Below are 26,874 nucleotides of genomic sequence, written 5' to 3' on the forward strand. Positions count from 1 at the left end.
ATGCGAAAGTTCTACCAACACATCCTGGCCTTGGTGTTTGCTGTTGACGAGATCAATGAGAATCCCAAGATCTTGCCCAACGTCACTCTTGGATTCCACATCTATGATAGCTATTTTGATTTAAAGATGGCCTACCGAAACACTCTGGATCTGCTCTTTAAATCACATCACTTTGTCCCCAACTACATGTGCGGCATTCAGAAAAATGTAGGAGGAGTCATTGGGGGACTTAGCTCTGACACCTCCACATCCATGGCAGATGTCTTAGGTCTTTACAAGATTCCACAGGTAGAATATAGGTATTGAAAAATGGCTTTTTCATGCCGTAGTTCACTCTTTTCTCCTCCCACTAGGAATCTGTTGATGCATAAATATGAAGTGGCAAAATGGAAAAGGGAAACGGGTTGCAGTATATGGATATATTTGGGGGGTATAATATTAGTACCCAACAATTTACATAAAAGGACATAAGGTCTAAAGAAAATTTATATCATATTGTTAATGGAGGATTGTTCAAAAAGTTTCATTTTGATAAATGGGGCACATTATTATTATTTTTTAAAAAAATAATTTTAGCAGTTTTCAGTTACAAAATTCCAATATACGCCTCACTGTATCAATACCAAATCATAATATCAATTCCAATATCAATCAATCAAATACCCAATTACTTAATTTAGGTGACCCACCACATGCTAGAATTGAAGGTTTGATAATTTTTTTTAATATGTGTGTATATTAATGTGTGTATATTATATTTAATGGAAGATTGTTTGAAATGTTCTAATATTATAAATGGGGCACCTTAATGGGTTCACATTACATCATTCCTGAAAGCATAAATGGGTGCATTGTTAATTCTTGATTTCTTGTTTGGTTTTTGAGCAATATATTTTCTATGTAGATGGGGGTCGGCCCTGACTAAGATTCGTAAATATGGGATATACAGGATTGATACTCAGATAAATGTGTGCGTTGTGAATTCTTGTTTCCACTTGGAAAGGTTTGGCTTTTTCCTTTTTCAGATTTCATATGGTTCATTTGAACCAGCCACAAATGATCAAATCAAAGTTGCTTCCTTCTACCGCATGGTCCCCAATGAAGATCTTCAGTACAAGGGAATTATCCAGTTACTTCTGCATTTTGGGTGGAAATGGGTCGGGCTCATCACTCCAGATAATGAAGCTGGAGAGCATTTCTTACAGATCATTGAACCAATGCTTTTAAAGAATGGAATCTGTTCAGAATTCACAGAAAAATTTGAATACCACCTGCATTTTACTGGTAACATATTTGATTTGGGTAACACAAGGATTTTGTCCACTGCTTTTCTGAGAAGCAGAGCAAATACGGTTGTTATATATGGAGAAAGTACATCTATTTTATGGCTGTTATCTTCTATAGGGATAAAAAATATATTTCAGCTGATGTTGCCTCCATCTAAGAGGAAGCAATCTGAAAGAAAAGTATGGATTACAACAGCCCAAATTGATTTCATATTAGACCGATTTGAAAAAAATGGGGAGGATAATATACAAATGTTCCATGGTGCTATCTCCTTTGCAATTCACTCCAAGGATGTTCAAGACTTCTCAGACTTTCTGAGGAGTGTAAAGCCTTCCTGGGCAGATGCAGATGGTTTTATCAAGGATTTCTGGGAACAAGCATTCAGTTGTTCACTTTCAAATTCCACTGCATTAGCACTCATTATGGGTACATGTACTGGAGAGGAGATGCTGGAGAGCCTTCCTACACCATTTTTTGAAATGAGCATGACCGGCCACAGCTACAGCATCTATAATGCTGTCTATGCTCTGGCACACACCTTACATATTAGGGACACATCTGAAGCCATCCACAAAAGGATAAAGGGTGGAGACAGACTCTCTTCTCAGAATGTAGAGCCTTGGCAGGTAGTGTTTCCTCTTATAAAGTGTTCACCTTGCAAAGTGTTCAGTATTGTGCACTAATGAAAATGTCTGGTTTCTATGGTAACTCGAGCAAACAGAGCCATGCTGTTTGACTACAGAGGAAAATGATGCCATTTTACAGTGTTCAATGCAATGCAGGGATTCCAAAATATAAAACATCATTATTATTATTATTATTATTATTATTATTATTATTATTATTATTAATATGCCGCTCATCTAATTAGGGTATCCCAGCCACTATGGGAAGTTTCCAACAAATTAAAACAGAACAAGATATGGAACGTTTATAAAAAAGTTTTATAAACCTCCCCATACAGGGCTGCCTTCAGATGTATTCTAAGAGTCAGATTGTTGTTCATTTCCTAGACATCTGATGGGTGGATTTTCCAAAGGGCAGGTGTGGGTATCAAGAAAGCCCTCTGCCTGGATCCCTGTAACCTCACTTTTTGCATTCAGTGTTGGGGCTGGATAATTGGGGTGAGGGTGCTCCTACAGATATACAGGAGCAAAGACGCTTAAGGGCTATAAAGATCAGCATCAACACTTTGCATTTTGCTTGGAATCATACTGGAGCCAATGAAGTTCCTTTTAGACCTGTGTTATATGGTCCTGGCAGCCACTCACAGTCACCAGTCTAGCAGCTGTGTGACACCCAACCCCAACCCCCTGATGATCTCTCCCAGTGGCTTCATATAGATGTTAAAAAGCATGAGGGAGAGAACGGAACCCTATGGCAACCCACAAGTGAGAGCCCAGGGGTCTGAACACTCACCCACCACCACCACTTTCTGGACACGGCCCAGGAGAAAGGAGCAGAACCACGAGTGCCCCCTGCTCCCAGCCCCTCTAGACAGTCCAGAAGGATGTTATAGTCAATGGTATCAAAAGCCGCTGAGAGATCCAGCAGAACTAGGAAACAGTATTCCCAGTCAGCAGTCTGGCAGCTGTGTTTTGGATTAGTTTTAGTTTCTGAGTCAACTTCAAAGGTAGCCCCACATAAAGTGCATTGTAGTATTCCAAGCGGGAGATAACCAGAGAATGTTTCACTCTGGCGAGACAGTGCACAGGCAGGTAGGGTCTCAGCTGGAATACCAGATAGAGCTGGTAGAAAGCTGCCCTGGACACAGAATTGACCTGGACCTTCATAAACATCTGTGAGTCCAAAATGGCTCCCAGGCTGCACACCTGGTTCTTTAAGGCCACAGGGCTTAAGGAATCCCCCACACCTACCTGCCCCCTGTCCCCAGAAACACTACTTCTGTCTTGTTGGGATCGAATCTCAATCCATTAGCCACCACCCACCCCCTGTCTTCAGACACCCTAACAGGATGTTCACTGCCTTCATGGGTTATGAATTAAATGCTAGGTGGTGGAGCTGAGTATCATACACATTTTGGTGAACACCCAGCACAAACCTTCAATGATTTCTTCCAGCAGTTTCAAATATATCTGGAAAGCATAGGAGAGACGACAGAAGCCTAAGGCACCCCACAAGTGAGCTCACAGGGGTCCAAACACTCATCCCCCACTACTACTTTCTGGACATGACCCAGGAGGAAGGAGCAGAACCACTGCATAACAGTGCTTCCAGCTCCCAGCACTCCAAGATGCTCCAGGAGGATGGCATGGTTGACAGTATCAAAAGCAGCTGAGAGATCTAGCAGGACCAGGAAACAACTTTCGCCTCTGTCCCAAGCCCACCAGAGATGATTGACCAGCATGACCAGGGTTGATTCAGTATCCTGCACATCAACTCAAATCCTTTCCATTTCATAATGATTTACAAAGGGTGATCTGAAATTACCAGGCCTAAAGGTTTATGCCTCCATTATGTATCTTCCTGGAGGTCTCTTGGCTGCTGAGTTTATGCTAATTCATGATATCCCTCTCTTCCTGTATCTCCTACTAAAATTTGGATTCTCTCCATTGCTAATTGAAGTGCTGAACTCCTGGAGGAAAATAACTTAAATCCTTCTAGGAAAGCTATTTATCATTATAAGTCAATTACAATATTTTCAATTTCTTCCGATTCTCTTTCCACCTAGCTCCACTCATTGCTGCAGAGGATCTCATTCAACAACAGTGCTGGGGATGAAATTACATTAAATGAACATGGGAAATTAGCAGCTGGCTTTGATATTACAAACCTGGTCACTTTCCCAAATAATTCATATATCAGGGTCAAAGTCGGAAGGCTGGATCCCCAGGCCCCTGCTGGCAAAGAGCTCACCATTAATGGGAACAGAATCCAATGGCACAGAGACTTCACTCAGGTAAGGAAATCACTGCACACAAGTGGGAGAGCGTGTAATTTTGCCACATGAGGTGAAAAGGGAAGTGCTGCCCAACTTCTGCTGCCACTATTAATAATGCTGCTACTAATAGTTCTTTTTATAACTAAACAAATGAACCACACCATAAAAAGAGCAATATGCACAGAAGACATGTCACACCAAGAAGGACCAATGGCTATCAGACAACATGTCCAACATGCTTGTTTGTCCAAGGCAGCTCTCCAGTTAGTAGCATGAGATAGAATGAGATAGTTTTCTTTGATACTGCTTGCGACACTATTGTTGAGATGGAATGATAGAGGCAGGGGTGTAAGGAGGTGTTTGTCAGGTTGACCCCTGCCATGGGCCCAGGCCCATGGGGACCCTCCCCAAAAATCATGCTAGGAGCCCAGTGGTCCATTCATGTACTCCATAGGCTTCATGGGTTGCTGGGCAAGGCATGCAGGCTCATCTCAGTTTCTTGGTGGGTTTATCCAGCTGCTGGCATTGGCCATCAGAGCAGCTGTGTGGTTCCGCATCTCCGCTGGGCCTCTGGCACTATTATAAATTTGAACAGAGCGCCAAGCAGGGCTTAGATGGAAGAAAAGAGAGGGAGATTGAGAGTGGCAAGAGAAGGAAGGAAGGAAGGAAGGAAGGAAGGAAGGAAGGAAGGAAGGAAGGAAGGAAGGTGATGGGTAAAGGGTGGATGCAGGAAGGAAGGCAGGCAGACAGACTAAAGAGGGCATGAGGCAGAACTGATGGCCAAGGAAAAAGTTTTGGTGACAAGATGGAAACTTTTCAATTTTCTGTTCCATGATCCCTCATGACTTTGGAGGCACTGATATATCTCCTTGCCAAGGGCACAAGGGAGCCTAGGTACACGTCTGCATTGAAGGCATCAGTATCCTCACAAGCAGATCTCAGTTTTACTGGAAATAAGTGTAGCAACATAATTGCTCCAGCTTTGTGAATATATATTGGTAAAGGAAAACATCACAGGGAAAAGCTCAACCACAGCTGACTTACGAAGGAGAAACCTTCAGTGCATCAGTCTAGAATGGCATTATTATGTTAAATTTCAAAATATATTTATTAGCTCTGTCTTAAATCCATTGTACCTCAAACAATGCCTGTTTCTGTCAAATAAATAAATAAATAAATAAATAAATAAATAAATAAATAAATTCTGTGTAAAGTTAAGTACCATTGCAATATTGACTTAAGATAGTTCTCTTTGACTTAAGATAGTTCTCTTATTTTGCATATATTGAGAGTATTAAAAAGATCTTTGCTGCTATAGTTCGACATATTTTTCCAATTCCTTCATCCATAACTTTTCAGAAGTAGTTGCCTACAAAATCATATATTAAAAAATAAGACATTGGGAGGGAAATGTTGGAAATATTCATTTTTGAAAAATGACACCAGACTTTATGAATTGTTTTTGTAGAGAACAAAAAGTTCCAATTTATTTTATGTACGCATTGTATTGCAGTTCCCTCCATTTCATGAAGCTGGTTTTCTAAAGCCAGTCCATCACCACCCCAATACATCTGCCCACCATCTTCACTTCATCTTCACTTTATTCCAATGGTATAAGTGGTAGGGAGCATCCAAATAGGAGCAGAACTACAATATTTCACTACCTCCAAACGCCAACTCCCTGAAGTTGACTAAGGGGACATCAAGTGAAATTCCTGCAGCAAAGGGCATGAGGATGTAGTTCCATCAAAAGAAATAGCCAGTAGTAGTATTAGATCAAAATATCTGATGGCTGCATGAATGGTCAATCTAGGTATGAACATTATAATCTGCTTGTGTTTCCATGATGCTTCAAACTGTAACATTTTCTCCCACTATTTGTGCCACCTGGGCACATATGGATCCTACTATTAATGGGAGATCACCTGATATTAGATGAATCCCCTAAAACATTTTCTTAATATTGACCTCTTCATGTATCTTTGGATAGGTGCCACCCCTTTCCTTATGTAATGCCAACTGCCTTCCTGGTTATGAGAAGAAAAAGAAGGAGGGGGAGAAGTTCTGTTGTTATGATTGTGATCCATGTCCTCGTGGGATGTTCTCAAATGAGAAGGGTGAGAGATGCCATATCACCATATTCAAGCTATTTTAGTATATTATGAGCAAATTGGCAATGGGGTTTACTCTGTATAGTAACAATAGTAGAATAATCTTCATTCTGAGTAAATGATATCAATAAATTATGAATAAATTATCTTAACCTTCAAGAGTGAATGAACTGAGATTAATCTATAATTTTCCAACACTGTATCTATGTACATTGATCTTCTAAACATTATTGCATATAATGTTTTATAATGTTTGATGAATTTTCCCATTGCCAGGGGTTCACTTCTGTGTTGCCACATTTTAATAACATATTTTAAAGTTAGAAACCATGAGTGTAGGTCCACCAGGTCTGTTTTGATGCACCAAGACATAATATTTGTGCATGCATTCTGCCCTGGAAGAAACTAAGGTTTAGGCAAAGGGTGGATGGAAAATAATTGGTCTTGTTTTCTCTAAGAACAATGTTCTTTGGAGACTTTATCTTCAAAGCTTCTAGGCCAGAAGCATTTCAACTAGAAGTTTTGAAACTTTTCCGTATGAAAACACAATGGTAAGAGGATTAAAAAAAAAAAAACTCTCATAAGCATATTCTGGATGATTTTCAATTGTCATACCACCTTTTTTCAGGGTTGGAAATCTGTGTCAGATGTCCTTCGCATCAATATCCAAATCAAGAGCAGAATGAGTGCATTCCCAAGAAACCTAACGTTCTAGGCTTTGGTGAAACCTTGGCCATTGTTTCAACTTTCTGTGTGCTTTTATTCTCTCTGATCACAGCTATGGTACTTGGCATTTTCATTAAGCACCGGGACACTGCCATTGTCAAAGCCAATAACAGAAGCCTCACTTACATTCTCCTCATCTCCCTCCTCTTGTGTTTCCTGTGTTGCTTGATGTTCGTCGGAATGCCTAACAAAGCAACCTGCCCACTCCGACAAACGGCTTTTGGCATTGTCTTCTCTGTGGCCCTCTCGAGCATCTTGGCCAAGACTATTTCAGTGGTTTTGGCATTCATGGCTACCAAGCCAGATTCCACAATCAGGAAGTGGGTAGGCAAAAAACTGGCTTACTCCATTGTCCTTTCCTGCTCTGTGATTCAAGTAGGAATCTGTGCCTTCTGGATGGCAACCTCGGCCCCATTCCCAGATGTGGACATGCACTCAATGACTGAAGAAATTATATTCTTATGTAATGAAGGGTCAGTTCTCATGTTCTATTGCGTTTTAGGCTACATGGGCTTCCTGGCCATTATCAGCTTCACTGTGGCCTTCTTAGCTAGGAAGTTGCCTGACAGCTTCAATGAAGCCAAGTTCATCACCTTCAGCATGCTGGTCTTCTGCAGTGTTTGGTTCTCTTTTATTCCCACATACTTGAGCACTAGAGGAAAATACATGGTGGCTGTGGAGATCTTCTCCATCTTGGCTTCCAGTGCTGGGCTGCTGGGTTGCATCTTTTCCCCTAAATGCTACATTATTGTGGTGAGGCCTGAGCTGAATAACAGAGAGCAGCTGATACGGAGAAAGATGTAAAGAACAGTATAGTTTGTCGTTTCTGTATTTACACTTTGTAGACTGGTTGGCATGGTAATTTCACTGTAATTTTTATGAAAGGAAGTTACCTGGAATGATCAAAATAACAGAAGAGATTCTCTTATCAATTATGGTCTTGAAATCCAACGTGGTTGCATATGCGGTGTAAATGAACTGGGATTGTGTGTATGAAAGAAACTATAGATGAACTCCAACAGCTTGAAACCCTACTCGTCTCCTACTCTTCTTTTCCTGCATCCAAAGGGTTGACCTCCCATATCTTCCCAAGAGGCCCTGAACGTCTCCTGAGGAGATCATGGGGCGCAGAAGAAAAGCAGTGCAAAAACTTGAGAAGCTGCCTTTTGCTGATTCCATTAGTCTATCTAGCAGGGCTGTGCACCAGATTTGACCATGCCCCAAGCCAAATTGTCCCTATTTTGGGTGAGCTAGGCATCTATCAAGTTCATGTGAGACAGCCATGAAATGCAACAGGTTGGATCCGAGATACTTTGTCTTCACTACATGCCTAACTGCACTAGCAACCAAACTTCACAAAGTAAGGCTAGGTAAATGAAGGGAGCCAGGCAGTAAAGATACTCACTTTATGTTTAGATAAAGATGAAGAACAAGGTAAGAATCCAGTAGAAACAACCAAAGATTGCTTGCCCACTGCTACTCTCAAGATTCAGTTTGCAGCTTGTGTCATCACACCTCAAGGAAGCCAATCAAGAAATGACTCTATGTTCATTATCAACCCAACCATTCCCCGACATGTACTGATTATTTTCAGAAATGAATGGAAAGTGACAATTTTGTGGCAACAGTAGTTCTCTTAAATCATGGGTCATGTTTCGTGTGATCCATTTTGAAGCCCCTACAAGTATGTATGTATTCATTTACGATGTTCATAATATGTTGAAGCAGAACATTTAAAAGTGCTCCAAACTGAAAATCACATGTGCATTCCACTAGAAATTCTACACACAAAAAGACACCTCTAGCCAATTTGATAACTCTCAGGATAAGCTTGGATTTCTCCCCCCCCCCTTTTTTTAAGTGTTTATTAATTTTCCAATAAGAACATCTAATTAACATATCAAATCAAATCAAATCCAATAAAAATAAAAAACTAAAATACAAAAGTCCAATTGTCTTCCAAATTGTAATCTTATTTTTTTTTTTACTTCCCATGGTTTTTATGTTATTAATGTGTTTTCAACATCATAGTCCTGCATCTTGTCATCGATGTTTTTATAATTCCGTATTGTGATTTTATCCTCCATGTTTGTCTCTGGCTCTGTGACCCTCAATCATATCAGAAGATGAATGCTTTTTTTCTCATGGAGTGCAGATTTGCCAGTGTGTTGTACTCTTTCAACTGTTTTTGTTTTTCGATTACGCCGCTTCATCTAATTGTCTCCATTCCAGGCTTCTGTCCAGCTCTTTAAAGATGATTGTTTTGGCAACTCCCAAATCATTAGTCTTTCCCGTCCAGCTGTTATCAGAGAAACGGGGGAAAAACGTCCTTCAAAGACTCCTTGTTGATTTATTCTTAAGCAAACTGCTTGCTATGTAGCCATATATCAGACATGACGATCAATTAGCCTTTGGAATCCGGGCCCTGGAGGGGGGCTGTTAGACATCCATTTAGCCTTTTCTCTCATTCATAATGAAAAAAATTCTTTTTGCAAACAGTTGCATATTTAATATTGTCTCCAATCGTTATAACCAGCCATCGCTTAGCTCCTAATCAGGGAGGTATTTCAGATATTCCATAACTGCGTAGTAGGCGCCATTTTCTTCTTTATTTTCATCTTTAACAGGCATTTCAAATCAAGCCCCTCCAGATTCCAAACATCATGATGAGGATCTCTTTGAAGTTCAATCTTTTACACCAGACACTGTATATACTGCAGGTTTTTTTTCCAGCTTCGTCAGTTCAGAGCGTGTCTGTTTGTTTTTCAAATCTTTATATTTTCCCAAACAGATGCGTCCGGCTATGGGGTGGCATTGCAGGAGTATCAGTCCGTCCCTTGCTCCGTGACCCAGTGCCCCTGCCGCCTACCACATCGGCAATCTGGGGCAAACCGCGGGTCGTCGAGACAGCCCTCCCCTGCCCTGGGGAGGCTCCAGGGCTAATTACCCCCATATCAGCCCTGAATTATCGGACTGGAGTCCGATCATGTGGGAGTTCACCATTTCCCACCGCCGGAAACAGGAAGTCGATATGCTTGGATTTCTACACTCATACCTTTTTTTAAAAAAAAAAATTATTTAATCATTTTTTTCAACACAAAGAACAACCACAAAAAACACATACAACAAAAACCACAATAACACTAATAACACAATTTAACAATTCAGATTTGAGTACTGATATACCTATGACTACACCTTTTTAACAATATTTTCCCACCTCTCCTCCCCCTGCCATAGCGTCAGGGCCAAACTGCCTTTCCAATATATGTTTCAATTGGATGTATTGTCATTGTGTTTCACTGGTTAATCCATACTTTACTTGCAAAGTATTATATTCCACAAATTTGTAATTTTCATCGATTTATTGATTCAATGTCAAAATACCTTTTTTTCAGCCAATTTTGTCAAATTATTACTTGATTTCCAATTTTTAATTTTGGGTTGGCCCATATTGTTAATTTCTCATGCTGATAGGGGTCATCCTTATTATTTTTATTTATATTCATCCAAATTTTTATAGGTGCTTTAATACTCTCCAGGATAATAGGATATTTCATAAAATTGGAGCCGAGTTTAGTCCACCCTACAAGAGGTTCAAAGAAACTATATTCAAGAGTAGCCCAATTGGGATCCCTGCTAGCTCTCCAGTCATTAGTCTTACTCAGCAGGTTAGGCCTGATGATATAGTTCCAGATTTGGGAGACCAAAGCCACCTTCCTTAGTTCGAAGTTGCATTTTATGTAGTGATATTTTTGGTGGCTTTGTACCCACAGGGACGATCTGAATAGTTGATTTATTTTTGGGAAGTAAAATTTGGGAATATGTATTGGTAATCCTCTAAGAATGTATAAAAGCTTTGGAACAACATTCATTTTGAGGGCATTAACCTGTCCCCAAAGGGGACAATCCGAAATTGATGGTTTCTATACAATGTAGCCCTTGGCCCAATTGGTAAAATCTCTGATTTTGTCCAATTTATAGAATATCCTGATATTCTGCGAAAGGTTTTTATTATCTCCATAATTTTTGGAATTGTATCTTCTGGTTTTGTAATAAATAAAAGAATATCATCCGCAAATAATACAATTTTGTAATTATCTGTGTTGTGTTTTGCACCCTCTACACTCTTACCTTAATCGACATAAGGCTGTGTAGGGAGGCAAGTGACTCACCTTGCCATAGACACTGCTCAAGACTCAGAGGTCTCTAATACTTGACACAGCCCTGGCAGATAAATATCACACTAGAGATGAAGCTTTATTGTATACCCCACTCTTATTTGCACCAGGGGTAGTCAGTCTGTGGCCCTCCACAGGTTGCTGAACTGCAGCTCCCACCAGCTTACAACAGACCATTATTATCAAGGATGATGTAAGCTATAGTCAAAACTTCTGGACGGCATAACAGTGCCTATCACTGCCTTACACTGATGGGCCACCCTGGATTCTGGAATGATGCTTGATACCAGAGTAAGAGAGAGATGACTTAAACCAGTGGTTTTTAATTAGTGTGGCATCCTGGGATGCCTTGAATGCTGGTCAGGTGTGCCGTGGACAACACTGGCCTTTGTCCCTGTTCCTTTCCCTCCCTCCTCTGATGCCCTCTCTCATCTCTGCCTTGGATACAAGCTCCCCAGATGAATGGTGCCTCTGGGGCTGGCTAGGGAGAGCTTCCCAGATCCCTGTGGGGCAGTGTTAGGATATGCCTCTCTTTGGGGTAGGGCAGCAGCTCAGAGACCAGCAGCAACAACCCAGAGGACTCCCAAGGAGAGGGGAGAGGGCAGGAAGCAGAGGGAACACGCCACAAGGGAGAGTGTTTGGAAAAGACTCTCCCTTTCACCCTAACTCTCCATTAATGATTCCTCTCAGTCGGAAGATGCTGCCCTTGCCCGCGGTTGCCATAAATCACCCCTGAGTTCGGATGAAGGAGGCGGTGAGAGGCACTGGGCAGAAAGCCCTTGAACAGTCTTGGAACTCCCTGAAGCTGCTTTCAGGAGCGAATCTGGTTGCATTGCTTAAAAAGAAGAAAAAATTGGAGAAGTAAGCGCACATGCTTCAAGAGAGGTCAGGAGTGTTTTTATCTGCTAATAATTTTACCACTGAGATGAAGAAGATCGGGACGGAAGGAATAGAGATAACATCAGAGAATCGCAGACATGTTGGTAGGTGGAACAGAACGGAACGGAAAGGGTAGGAAGACTTTTTACTTTTTTATGTTATTAATTTAACAGCCCTCCCCCTTAAAGAACTGTCTCTGTTTATATCTGCTAATAATTTTACCATTGAGATGAAGAAGATCGGGACGGAAGGAACAGAGATAACATGACAGAATTGCAGACATGCTGGTAGGAGGAATGGAACGGAAGGGGGGGAAGACTTTCTACTTTTTCATGTGATTAATTTAACAACCCTCCCCCTTAAAGAACCGTCTCAATGACTAATTTGCAAGAGGGATTAAAAATGAACTGTGTGGGGGGGAAATAATATGAATTAAAGTTTTTATTCTGTGAAAGATTTGGAAACGAAAAGAAGGTCTCTCTGTGACGCAGCAAGAATTGTGACTCGATATGGACAGGCAGACCTTCGCTACATGATATATGGTCTTAGGGAGGAAGAGCCATGGATTGGTTATCAGTTTGGGATCGTAAATTTGAAAGGCTATTACCCTCCTGGAGGACTAATTTACGATGCAGCGGGTCTGGAAAGTTAATGAGCGGACATTTAGACTGTATTTCATCGGAGCGGCAAGATGGCGTGTCTGCTCGAACGAATGCCTGGACTATTGGATTTCTGTGAGAGATCTACGAGAGAGCATTACAAAGCCCACACAGAGATATAAACAAGACTGTTTTTTTCAATCCACTTGTGGAGAGAACTCGGAGGTGACAGAAAAGGAAAATGAGTAATGACAAAGAGTTGAGAAGATGGGACTGAAAACATCATTGTAAACATGAAAGCAGCATAAATATAGATGATTGGACTCCGGCCGATCACGAAGCATGGGAATCCCACACAAAAATTTATAATTTGGAAAACATTTGGACTTTATGATGTGTATTGATACAACTTGGACTAATTGGTATGATATGTTTAATTTGGTAAATGGAAATTTAATAAAAATTATTTTTAACAAAAACAAAATGATTCCTCTCAGTCCCACCACTCTGAACCAGGTTCAAAGTCTCCTTCCGCCTCAGGTCCCTCCTGGGCCATTGGCTGCCAATACTCTTCCTCGTCCAGCCAGTCCCTGACACTGTCTTAGGTGTTCCCAAGCATGGCACTCAGCTTCAAATGGTGAAATATGGATGCCTGTCTACAGGTAGAATGTTTTTCTTTTTCTTGGTTTGTTTTTAGTTCTGGATGTCCTGCAATAGCAAGCAGATAGGACAAGATGACCTTGGATGTTTCCTCCTAACTTTTGATTCTGCGATGTGACAAATATGTTTACTTTGACCGTTCTCCTACTGGTGATGCAACACAGAGTCCAACAACATTGCAAAAGTAATTATCTTCTCTATAATTATTAAAATTATGGTAATCAATTCACCTGGAAAACCTCCAGAAGGCTGAATGGGAAATAAGAAAAAATAATTAAATCTGAAATGATTAAAAGCACCCGGGTGTTCCATAGAGAGCTAAGGTAAGCTAAGGAGAGGTGAGGCCAGCTTTTGCTTTTCATTGTATTGGTTAGATTTCAAATCATAGCATTCAATGAATTTTTTGTGACAGTGCTGAAGTTAATGAGCAGGTGGATACCTGCCCCTTTAAGTACAGAATTGGCAGAGTCAGTGGTCACAAAATACATCCTGTTCAAGTTAGGCTTCTCTACAATATTGTAGAGAAGCAAAGGAGAGTCCAGGTGTAGAAGGATAGTTGTGATGAGGATGTTGTTGTTGCTGTTGCTTCTCCTGCTGTTTCCCAATATGGTGCCCCAAGTGCACACTGTTGTTTGCAGCGGAAATAATCCTGTGTATATTCCACATGAATGGTATGAACAAGGTGATCTTACCATTGGTGGGATAGTGTCTCATATCCATTACATATTCCCCAGCATTTCCTTCCAAGAACACCCATCTCAGGTCTTTATTCCCAACCCAATGTAAGTAAACAGCTCTGAAGATCATTTCATTTGTTCTTTCTACATTTACATCTGACTAAACTGCTCTTGGTTTTCTTTGAAGATTAAACCCAATAGTAAGATTTTTATAAGACTATTTCATTTATGGTTCAGAGCAGTAGTTAGAAAGTGGGGACACTCCATAATCTGCTTCAATGTACATGGTATCTCTCCATCCTCCAATGAAGCACATATCACTCACTAGACCTCCCCAGTCACAGGGGTGGCATTAGGGTTCTGTGAGAAGTGGCCATGCATTGGGCACAGAGCCATGGGACTGCTGTCTCAAAACCTGGTAAGCAAGGCACTGGGCTTTGGGAAGGAGGCATGGGCTCTGACAAGGTTTGCTTTTTGTCACTTTTTGTGCTCCTCCAGTGACTTTCACCTTGGCCATAGGCTCTGCTTCTTGCCCTCCTTCATCTGTCTGCCTTCCTTGCTTCCTGTATCCCTTCATTTTCAAAATGACAACTGCCAATACTATTATTTTCATTTCATACCAGTTTGTCTTGCTAGGGACAACAACTGACAAAAGGGTGTAGTTATGATTTCAATAACTGTACATGTTTCTAGGGATAAAAAGCAGCATGGTTAGAAAAACCGAATGTTGTTAAGTGAAGATCAGTTATCAATCTATGTATTCAGACATATTAAAAAATCTGGTTCAGATGGAAGTGAGATCCAAACATTAACTCTAATGGAACCAAACCGTTTCCCTATATCCAACATGATTTAATAGAGGCAGTTGTATCCCCCAGTGTTGTGTACTTTTTAATTCCCTATAAAATAGTAAGGCATTTCATTTGCAGGGTGATTAGAAAGTTCTACCAACACATCCTCGCCTTGGTGTTTGCTGTTGATGAGATCAATCAGAATCCCAGGATCCTGTCCAATGTCACTCTTGGATTCCACATCTATGATAGCTATTCTGATTCAAAGATGGCCTACCGAACCACTCTGGATCTGCTCTTTAAATCACATCACTTTGTCCCCAACTACATATGTGGCATTCAGAAAAACGTAGTAGGAGTCATTGGGGGACTTAGCTCTGACACCTCCACATCCATGGCAGATGTCTTAGGTCTTTACAAGATTCCACAGGTAGAATATAGGTATTGAAAAATTCATATATCATGCCGTGATTCACTCTTTCATCCTTCCACTAGGAATCTGTTGATGTATAAATATGAAGTGGGGAAAAGGGAAAGGGAAACAGGTTGCAATATATGGATATATTTAGGGGGAATAATAATAATAATAATAATAATAATAATAATAATAATAATAATAATTCATTTTTACCACACCCATCTGGATGGGATTCCCCAGCCACTCTGGGAAGCTTCCAATAAAATATCAAAATACAATAGTGTGTCAAACATTAAAAGCTTCCCTAAACAGGGCTGCCTTCAGATGTCTTCTAAAAGTCTGGTAGTTATTATTCTCTTTGACATGAATGGAGTGCATTCCACAGGGCGAGTGCCACTACCAAGAAGGCCCTCTGCCTGGTTCCCTGTAACTTTGCCTCTCGCAGTGAGGGAAGGCCTTCGGTGCTGGACCTCAATGTCCAGGCTGAATGATGGGGGTGGGGACGCTCCTTCAGGTATACTGGACTGAGGTCATTTAGGGCTTTAAAGGTCAGCACCAACACTTTGAATTATGCCCTGAAGTGTATAATATTAGTACCCAAAAATATACATGAAAGGACCTAGGTTCTAAAGAAAGTTTATATAATATATTTAATGGAGGATTATTCAAAAAGTTTCAGTTTGATAATAGGGACATATTATCATTAATTTTAAAATATAATTTTATCAGTTTTCAAATACAAAATTCCAATATACACCTCGTTGTATCAATACCAAATAATAACATAATAACATAAGTTCCAATATGAATCAATCAAATACCCAATTACTGAATTTAGGTGGCCCGCCATATGCTGGAATTGAAGGTTTGGTAATTTACTTTAACTCTTCTGAACCACAAGCCCAAGAGGCTCAGTCGTTTAGACCACAGCGCCACCTGCGTCCCCTTGAAGCTGACTTACAAAGCCATAAATAACTTGAGACAACAATGTCCTTCTCCCTAGGAATCATAAGATCCTCTCCCTGTACATGTATGGTGATGTTTAGTACTATACACTTTCAGAGGCTAATCGAAAACAAATTTCTTGCTATTTTTTCTGGCATTTGGGGAGGGATATGGTGCTACCAATTTGGTGTTTTCTGCTGCATTACTGGACTTCATATTAGTTGCCTTAATTTTAGCTGGTATTTTACTTTTATAGGACATGGTTTATTGTGGTCAAAGAAAAATAAAATGTACAATATTCAGGAAATGTACAGGATTTCCAGGAGATGCCCCCACAAGAGTTCTTAGTAGAAATGCCATCAACCTCTCTCTACAAGTGTTTTAAAGATTATAGACAAAAAGATCCTGATCAATTGCTTGTATTTCTCCTGGTCCACTTTAGAGTATTGTTGAAGGCAGTGCAAGGATAAAAGCTCCCCTGTTCCTGGAGAGAATCTGTGTGTACAAGTATGCAGCTGTGATGACTCCCATAATAATAGGAATTAATATCTGGAATAATAAATGAGCAATATATTTTCTATGTAAATGGGGGTCGGCCCTGTCTAAGATTAGGAAATATGAGATATAAAGGATTTATATTCAGATAAATGAGTGTGTTGTGAATTCTTGTTTCCACTTGGATAGGTTTGGCTTTTTTCCTTTTTCAGATTTCATATGGTTCATTTGAAACAGCCACAAATGATCAAAGCAAAGTTGCTTCCTTCTACCGCATGGTCCCCAGTGAAGATCTTCAGTACAAGGGAATTATCCAGTTACTTCTGCATTTTGGATGGAAATGGGTCGGGCTCATCACTCCAGATAACGAAGCTGGAGAACGTTTCATTCAGAACATTGAACCAATTCTTTTCAAGAATGGAATTTGTTCAGAATTCACAGAAAAAAGTGAAAACAATATGCGTTTCACTGGTAGCGTATTTGATATGCTGGGCGACATAAGGATTTTGTCCCCAGCTTTCATGGCAAGCAGAGCAAATGCAATTGTTATATATGGAGAAAGTACATCTATTTTATGGTTGTCATGTGCTATAGAGGTAAGGAATATGATTCAGCTGGTATTGCCTCCATCTAAGAGGAAACAACCTGAAAGAAAAGTATGGATTACAACAGCTCAAACTGATTTCATATTATATTATTTTGAAAAAATGGTGAAGGTTAATATACAAATGTTCCACGGTGCTATCTCCTTTGCGATTCACTCCAAGGAGATTCAAGACTTCTCAGATTTTCTAAGGAGTGTAAAGCCTTCCTGGGCAGATGCAGATGGTTTTATCAGTGATTTCTGGGAACAAGCATTCAGTTGTTTACTTTCAAATTCTACTGCGTCAGCAAACACATGTACTGGAGAGGAGTTGCTGGAGAGCCTTCCTTCACCATTTTTTGAAATGAGCATGACCGGTCACAGCTACAGTATCTATAATGCTGTCTATGCTCTGGCACAGGCCTTACATATTAGGTGCTCATCTGAAGCAATCCGCAAAAGGATAAAGGGTGGAGACAGACTCTCTTCTCAGAATGTAGAGCCATGGCAGGTAATGTTTCCTCTTATAAAATGTTCACCTTGCAAAGTATTCAGTGTTCTGCACTGTGTTGATAATATAATATGAGTTGGCATTCATCTACAGTGGTGCCTCGGGTTACATACGCTTCAGGTTACATACACTTCAGGTTACAGACTCCGCTAACCCAGAAATAGTGCTTCAGGTTAAGAACTTTGCTTCAGGATGAGAATAGAAATCGTGCTCCAGTGGTGTGGCGGCAGCAGGAGGCCCCATTAGCTAAAGTGGTGCTTCAGGTTAAGAACAGTTTCAGGTTAAGAACGGACCTCCGGAACGAATTAAGTAAGGTAAAAGGTAAAGGTACCCCTGCCCGTACGGGCCAGTCTTGACAGACTCTGGGGTTGTGCGCCCATCTCACTTAAGAGGCCAGGGGCCAGCGCTGTCCGGAGACACTTAACCCTTAATAATTAAAAGAAGTGTATCTGACGTGTATCTGAAGAAGCATGCATGCACACAAAAGCTCATACCAAGAACAAACTAAGTTGGTCTCTAAGATGCTACTAGATCATTTTTTATTTTATATATATATTTCAACTTCGTCAGACCAACATGGCTACCTACCTAAATAATTAAAAGTAATAAATACATGAAAGATTAACCTTAAATTATTTTATTTCCTATAATTATACTAAGCCGACTTTAAATTACACAGACTTTCATAAGTGACAGAATAGCAGCAACTACTTGAAAGGTTTATAATAGTTCGGAAAATTCACTGCCATTTGAAGATTAAAAACTGGCGCTGTTCCAGTCTTACAACTGGCATTTAATTAGACCAGTGATTTCCAATTAGCTAATTACTGAGAACCCCCTATTTTTCAAAATCTAAAGCATGGAACTCCAGCTTTTGAAAATTTTGATAACTGTAGGTAGCAAACCAATGTTTTGAAGAAAATGTGGGGTAGCCAAAAGAAGCAAAGGATTTTAAGTCTACTAAAAAACAGACCATAATATTTGTGATTTTACCATGCAAAAATGACAAAGTTTTGGTTGGAGCGGAGACAAATTCAATTTTATTAAAGTAAAGTACAAGTGAACAAATTTAGACATTTCTAGAAGCTTCTAAACCTACATCTATCTATCTAGCTCTATCTATCTATCTATATCTATCATCTATCTATCTATATAACCAGGTTGAGAGGTCTAGCAGGACCAGGTTTCACCTCTGTCCCACCAGAAATCATTGACCAGCATGACCAGGGTGGGTTCAGTCTCCGGAACATCAACTCAAATCCCTTCCAATTCTTAATTATTTACAAAGGGTGATCTGAAAGAAGCAGGTCTATAGCCTTATCCCTCTATTATATATTTTTCAGCATGCTGTAGCAGTTAAGAGCGGTGGACTCGTAATCTGGTGAACCGGGTTCGCCTCTCCGCTCCTCCACATGCAGATGCTGGGTGACCTTGGGCTAGTCACACTTCTCTGAAATCTCTCAGCCTCACTCACCTCACAGAGTGTTTGTTGTGAGGAGGAAGGGAAATGAGATTGTTAGCCGCTTTGAGACTCCTTAGGGTAGTGAAAGGCAGAATATCAACTCCAAACTACTACTACTACTACTACTACTACTACTACTACTATTCTTCTTCTTCTTCTTCTTCTTCTTCTTCTTCTTCTTCTTCTTCTTCTTCTTCTTCCTGGAAGTCTCTTGGCTGCTAAGTTTATGCTGATTCATGATTCTCCTCCCTTCCTGTACCTACCACTGAAATTTGGCTTCTCTCCAATATGAACTGAAGTGGTTAACCTGTGCCACAGACCAGATTTAATGAACACTCATATCAAAGTGTTCTGTAAATTGATAACCATAGTCTTTTATATACTAATCTTTCATGTTCTTCCGCACACATTTAATGCTCCTAACCTTTCTTTTAGCTTCTTTTAGCTTCTTATATATTTTTCATATACCGTATTTTCCCGTGTATAAGACGCCCCATGTATAAGACAACTCCTATATTTCTAAACCCAAAATTAAGAAATTAAGTTGTTTAGCTTTTGGCGGGGTGGGGGAGGTCACTTCTGCCAATCGCTCACCCGCCTGCCCACCACTGCCAATCGCTTACCACAGCCCCTGCCAATCACACACCTCACCACAGTCATCAATTGTCTGCCTGCTCACCGCCACCAACAGCCCACCTGCCCACTTGTTGCAACCGCCAATCATCTGCCCAACTGCCGCAGCCACAGCCAATCTCCTGCTTGCTGCTGCCATTAATCGCACATCCCCCTTCTGCATTCACTATCCACATATAAGACAAGCATCGTCTTATACATGGAAAAATATGGTGCCTTCTGTTTTAATACTTTTTAGCTTTCTAAAACATTTTACAGGTTTTAAATGACAGTACCCCACCCTACTTATGTTGGTATACAACAGTAATAAAGAAATATTGATTGAAGTGGATAACTCCTGGAGGAAAATAACTTAAATCCATCTAGGAAAGCTATTTATCTTTGTAAGACTATTACAACATTTGATGGGCCTTCTGATTCTCTTTCCACCTAGCTCCACTCATTGCTACAGAGAATCTCATTCAACAACAGTGCAGGGGATGAAATTACATTAAATGAACATGGGAAATTAGCAGCTGGCTTTGATATTACAAACCTGGTCACTTTCCCGAATAATTCATATATCAGGGTCAAAGTCGGAAGGCTGGATCCCCAGGCCCCTCCTGGCAAAGAGCTCACCATAAATGGGGACAGAATCCAATGGCACAGAGCCTTCACCCAGGTAAGGAAATCCCTGCACACAAGTGGGAGAGCGTGTAGTATTGCCATATGAGGTGAAAAGGGAAGTGCTGCCAACTGCTGCTGCCACTATTAATAATGCTGCTACTAATAATTTGATTAATAAATAAACAAATGAACCACATCATAAAAAGAGCAATATACACAAAAGACATGTCACACCAAGAAGGACCAATGGCTATCAGACAGTGTTGTCCAACATGTTTTTTTGTTCAAGGCAGCTCTCTACATAGTGGCATTAGATAGAATGCTAAGCTAACTGTATCATTGTGAATGAACATTGTAATCTTCATAAGTTTTCTTTGATACTGCTTGCGACACTATCGTTGAGTTGGAATGATAGAAGCAGGGGTGTATGTAGTTGTTTGTCAGGTTGGCCCCTGCCACAGGCCCAGGCCCAGAAGGAGCCCCCAAAATCATACCCTGCTCAGAGTGGCTAAGAGCCCAGCTGCCCCTTGATGTGCTCCATGGGCTGCTGGGCAAGGCATGCATGATCCTCTCAGTGCCTCGGTGGAGGAATCCAGCTGCCATTGGTCATCAGAGGATCTGTGTGCTTCCGCATCCCCAATTGCCCAGTGGCACTATTATAAGTGTGAGCAGACAGCCAAGAAGGACTTGGAGAGTGGGGGGGGGGCAACAGAGGGATGGAGGGAGGGAGGGAGGAAGGAAGGAGGGAAAGGGGGGATTCAGAAAAGAAGGTAGACAAACAGACCAAGGAGGGCAGGAGCCGATGGTCAAGGAGAAAGTCACTGGTTACAAGATGCAAACTTTTTGATTTTCTGTTCAATGGCAATATTATTTAAAATTTCTTTTTTTAAAATAATTTTTATTAACCGACCAATCAAATCAAATCAAATCACATAAATTCCGAATTACAAAGCCGAATTTTAAATTTTTGTTGAGGGGACCCATATTTCAAGTTCCGAAGGGGGATTCCGATCATCATCTTGCTGCTGCGTTAATATCCACAAATCTGTCCAAATAATGTTCATAATTCTATCCAGTCTTATCTTGCTGTTTCCACATCTCATCTTGTTCATATATTTTTCTTTTTTTTTTCTTTTGGATCTCTTCTGATAATCTCCTTAAGCTGGTAAACACCAATTGTAATCCTGTGTGAATTTCTCCGTTCATCCAATCATCATATCCAGATGGTTTCCATATATCATCACTTTCATAAATAACAGCACTCTTTCCATCATTAATCTCGCAAATCTGTCGCTCTTTAGTCCCATTGAGGAGGCTCACCCACAATATAAAAACAGCTCTGTTCCTCCTCCCAGACTTAAGTCTTCCGACAGAACTTGCCAAAATGGCGACGGTATTTTTTACTGCGTCATTCCAAAGCTATTATACTTTCCACGATCTTCTTGAAACATGCTTTGGTTAGAAAATTATCTCCAAACAGCCTTAAATCCACAGCTTAAGTCATTTAAATGGCATTTCTGACTTGTGACTTGGGGGGGGGGGATTCTTAGTTAATCACATATTATTTAAAATTTCAACAAATATTTATTAGATCTACCTTAATTGAGTTATACCTCAAACAATGCCTGTTTTTGCAAAATAAATAAAGTACCATTTGGATATTGACTATTTCAGGTTCAAAGTAATAAACATATTTACAATACTTTAATGCCCACATCCCTTTTGCTTTTAGGATTGTTAAACCAATATTTGATAAATCCCATTCCCATTTCCTTGTATATGAAGGATGGAGAGATTCTTTTGCATATGTCGAGAGTATCTCGGCTGCCATAGTTTAACAAATCTTTCCATTTTTTTTCAACCCATTACTTGTTAGCATTAAAGGTAAAGGTACCCCTGCCCGTACGGGCCAGTCGTGTCCGACTCTAGGGTTGTGTGCCCATCTCACTTAAGAGGCCAGGGGCCAGCGCTGTCCAGAGACACTTCCGGGTCATGTGGCCAGCGTGACGAAGCTGCTTTGGTGAGCCAGCACCAGCGCAGCACATGGAAACGCCGTTTACCTTCTCGCTATAAAGCGGTACCTATTTATCTACTTGCACTTAAGAGTGCTTTAGAACTGCTAGGTGGACAGGAGCTGGGACCGAATGACGGGAGCTCACCCCGCCGTGGGGATTCGAACCGCCGACCATACGATCGGCAAGTCCTAGGCGCTGAGGTTTTACCCACAGCGCCACCCGCGTCCCTGACTTGTTAGCATTAGTTGCCTACAAAATCATATTTTTAAAAAAGGTCATTGGAAAAATGTTGGAAATATTTCTTTTTGTAAAATAACACCAGACTCTATACATTTATTTTGTAGAGAAGTCCCAACTTATTTTATGTGCACACTGTATTGTAGTTCCCTGCTATTTATGAAGCTGGTTTTATAAAGCCAGTCCATCACCACCCCAATACATCTGCCCACCATCTTCAATTCATCTTCACTTTATTCCAATGGTATAAGAGGTAGGGACCATCCAAATAGGAGCAGAACTACAATATTTCACTACCTCCAAATCCCAACTCCCTGAAGTTGACTAAGGGGACATCAAGTGAAATTCCTGCAGCAAAGGGCACGAGGATGTAGTTCCATCAAAAGGAATAACCAGTAGTAGTATTAGATTAAAATATCTGATGGTTTGCAGTGATGGTCAATCTAGATATGAACATTATAATCTGCTTGTGTTTCCATGATGCTTCGAACTGTAACTTTTTCTCAAACTATTTGTGCTACCTGGGCACATACGGATCCTACAGCTAACACTTCTGGCCTTCCAATTTACTGATAGATGACCTGATGTTATATGAATCCCCTAAAACATTGTCTTAATATTAACCTCTTTGTGTCTCTTTGGATAGGTGCCACCCCTTTCCTTATGTAATGCCAACTGTCTTCCTGGTTATGAGAAGAAAAAGAAGGAGGGGAAGAAGTTCTGTTGTTATGATTGTGATCCATGTCCTCCTGGGATGTTCTCAGATGAGAAGGATGAGAGATGCCATATTACCATATACAAGCTATTATAGTAAATTCTGAGCAAATTGGCAATGAGGTTTGCTCTGTATGGTTTCAATTAATATTGTTTATTAACAATACAGTGGTACCTTGGGTTACATACACTTCAGGTTACATACGCTTCAGGTTACAGACTCTGCAAACCCAGAAATAGTACCTTGCGTTAAGAACTTTGCTTCAGGATGAGAACAGAAATTGTGCTCCAGCGGCGTGGCAGCAGCAGGAGGCCTCATTAGCTAAAGTGGTGCTTCTGGTTAAGAATAGTTTCAGGTTAAGTACGGACCTCCAGAACGAATTAAGTACTTAACCCGAGGTACCACTGTAGTAGAATAATCTCCCTTCTGTCTCTGTAAAAGCTGCCACTATGAAGAAATTATCTTAACCTTTAAGAGAGTATACCATGAGGATGTGACCATAATCTGTAATGTAAAGATTTTCCATCAGTGTACCTACATACATTGATATTCTAAACATTACAAGTAAAGGTAAAGGGACCCCTGACCATTAGGTCCAGTCGTAGCCGACTCTGGGGTTGTGGCGCTCATCTCACTTTATTGGCCGAGGGAGCCGGCGTACAGCTTCAGGGTCATGTGGCCAGCATGACTAAGCTGTTTCTGGCGAACCAGAGCAGCGCACGGAAATGCCGTTTACCTTCCTGCTGGAGCGGTACTTATTTATCTACTTGCACTTTGACATGCTTTCAAACTGCTAGGTTGGCAGGAGCTGGGACAGAGCAACAGGAGCTCACCCCGTCACAGGGATTCAAACCGCCGACGTTCTGATCAGCAAGTCCTAAGCTCTGTGGTTTAAAGCACAGCGCCACCCACGTCCCATTCTAAACATTACTGCATATAATATTCTGGCTGTTGTCCAGAATAGTTGGATTTGGGGGCATTCCCACCACATGTGTAGGTATGTGCCTGTGGAGATGCACCCTCTCCAGCATTTTGGTGAGGTTCCTGGGTGTATTAGCTCTAGTTTCCTAGTTGTTAGGTAATATTCTCTAATGTTTAATGCAGTTTCCCATTGATGGTGGCTCACTGCTGTGCTGCCACATTTTAATAACACATTTTAATGATATACACCATGAGTGTAGATCCGCCCACTCTGTTTTGATGCAAAAAGACATAAAAATTGTACATGCATTCTGCCCTGGAAGAAACCAAGGTTTTGGGGAAAGGAGGATGGAAAAGAATAGGACTCTTTATTCTAAGAACAAGGTTCCTAGGGTACTTTATCTTCATAGCTTCTAGGGCACAAGCATTTCGACTAGAAGTTTTGAAACTTATCCTCATGGAAACACTACGGTAAGGGAACTCATGATTTAAAAAAAAAAACTCTTAAGCATATTCTGGATTGTTTCCAATTGTCATACCACCTTTTTTCAGGATTGGAAACCTGTGCCAGATGTCCTCCGGATCAATATCCAAATGAAGAGCAGAATGAGTGCATTCCCAAGAAACCAAACGTCCTAAGCTTTGGTGAAACTTTGGCCATGGTTTCAACTTTTTCTGCACTTTTATTCTCTCTGATCACAGCTATGGTACTTGGCATTTTCATTAAGCACCGAGACACTGCCATCGTCAAAGCCAACAACAGAAGCCTCACTTACATTCTCCTCATCTCCCTCCTCTTGTGTTTCCTGTGCTCCTTGATGTTCATTGGAATGCCTAATAAGGCAACCTGTCCACTCCGACAAACAGCTTTTGGCATTGTCTTCTCTGTGGCCCTCTCCAGCATCCTGGCCAAGACTATTTCAGTGGTTTTGGCATTCATGGCTACCAAGCCAGATTCCACAATCAGGAAGTGGGTAGGCAAAAAACTGGCTTACTCCATCGTCCTTTCCTGCTCCATTGTTCAAGTGGGACTCTGTGCCTTCTGGCTGGCAACCTCGGCCCCATTCCCAGATGTGGACATGCACTCAAGCAGTGAAGAAATTATATTTTTATGTAATGAGGGGTCAGTTCTCATGTTCTATGGTGTTTTAGGCTACATGGGCTTCCTGGCCATTATCAGCTTCACTGTGGCCTTCTTAGCCCGGAAGTTGCCGGACAGCTTCAATGAAGCCAAGTTCATCACCTTCAGCATGCTGGTCTTCTGCAGTGTTTGGTTCTCCTTTATTCCCACATACTTGAGCACCAGAGGAAAATACATGGTGGCTGTGGAGATCTTCTCCATCTTGGCTTCCAGTGCTGGGCTGCTGGGTTGCATCTTTTCCCCTAAATGCTACATTATTGTGGTGAGGCCTGAGCTGAATAACAGAGAGCAGCTGATACGGAGAAAGACATAAATAACAGTATAGTTTGTCGTTTCTGTATTTAGACTCTGTAGACTTCTTGTTGTTTTTTTATAAAATTTTTATTGAGTTTTCACATTTTATAAACACAGACACACACACACAGACAAAGACAACACATATAAAGTTTCATATCCTTACTTTCCTAACCCCAGTTCTTGACCTCCCCCCACCCCCCCTTCATACATCCTAATTCAATTAAATTAGCTCAGCAAGTTCATATCTCTCATCCTTTACATATTATTATTATATATATATATATATATATTTAAAGAAATACTTAATTCTTATTACTTGGCCAAATTTTACTTATCCAGTTTTCTTATAAACATTAAATCCTTTTCTAAGGTCGACTCGAATTCCTTCCACGAATTTCCCTTTTATCTTAAAAATAGGTCATAATAATCAAACACAAAGGTCATAAACATATTTTTAAAAATTCTTCCCCCCCCCCCCGCCCCGGTTTCTGTCCCTTCCCAATGTCCCCATGTCCACAAAAACAGTTTTTAGCCTGGATTCCTCACATCTGAGGCCTTTAAATCTCTGTCAGTCTCTCTCTGCCGATTTTGTTGGTAGCCCTCTTTGTTGGTCCTCGGGTCTCGAAGGAGTTCTAGCTCAGTCTCATCAGATTTTCTTCCATCCAAAGTACTTGGTACCAGCTGCTGCGAAAGGTCAGCTAATCCATACTCAAAGAGGAAGCCCCAATCATATTTCTTATTTCTTTTAAATTCAAATATTCCAAGTGTTCCAGGGGCTTCCTCCCTCCTCTTTCGCATCTTTCGCAAATTTGTAATCCAAAGGTCTTCTTCTTTATGTTCTGACAATGTAGGCTTCTGGTTGGTACTCTCCATCTGTACTGGCCCTTGTTCCCTCTCCTCCTGTTCCGAAGTTATCTCTTCTAATTCAGCTGCAGATTTTTTCCCGGTCAAGTCCATTGTGCATTCAGCAGAGTCACTTATTTTAGAGTTCAAGGTTATAAGTTGTTTACTCATAGCCGTAGTCTGCTCCTGCAACTTTCCCACGAGAAAAAACATTCTTTCTATCTCTGCCTGTAATTTTC

At 40.8% G+C, this 26,874-nt stretch overlaps 2 protein-coding genes across 2 annotated transcripts; both read left to right on the forward strand.

The window, feature by feature from the left end:
• On the forward strand, positions 1-25,808 carry LOC307201651 (vomeronasal type-2 receptor 26-like; the record flags this gene model as incomplete). The annotated part of the gene is made up of 6 exons (XM_079950948.1): positions 1-288; positions 1,026-1,302; positions 1,405-1,466; positions 3,980-4,207; positions 6,180-6,306; positions 24,907-25,808. The coding sequence occupies 6 exons, from the start codon at positions 1-3 to the stop codon at positions 25,806-25,808; spliced, it is 1,884 nt and encodes a 627-aa protein (XP_079807074.1).
• On the forward strand, positions 6,763-7,830 carry LOC307200495 (vomeronasal type-2 receptor 26-like; the record flags this gene model as incomplete). The annotated part of the gene is made up of 2 exons (XM_079949033.1): positions 6,763-6,835; positions 6,929-7,830. 2 exons carry the CDS (start codon positions 6,763-6,765, stop codon positions 7,828-7,830), a joined length of 975 nt encoding a protein of 324 aa, XP_079805159.1.
• Positions 25,809-26,874: the final 1,066 nt, after the last annotated feature.

The sequence above is a fragment of the Podarcis cretensis genome (assembly GCF_951804945.1).
Source record: "Podarcis cretensis genome assembly, chromosome: 13".
Classification (NCBI taxonomy): Eukaryota; Metazoa; Chordata; class Lepidosauria; order Squamata; family Lacertidae; genus Podarcis; species Podarcis cretensis.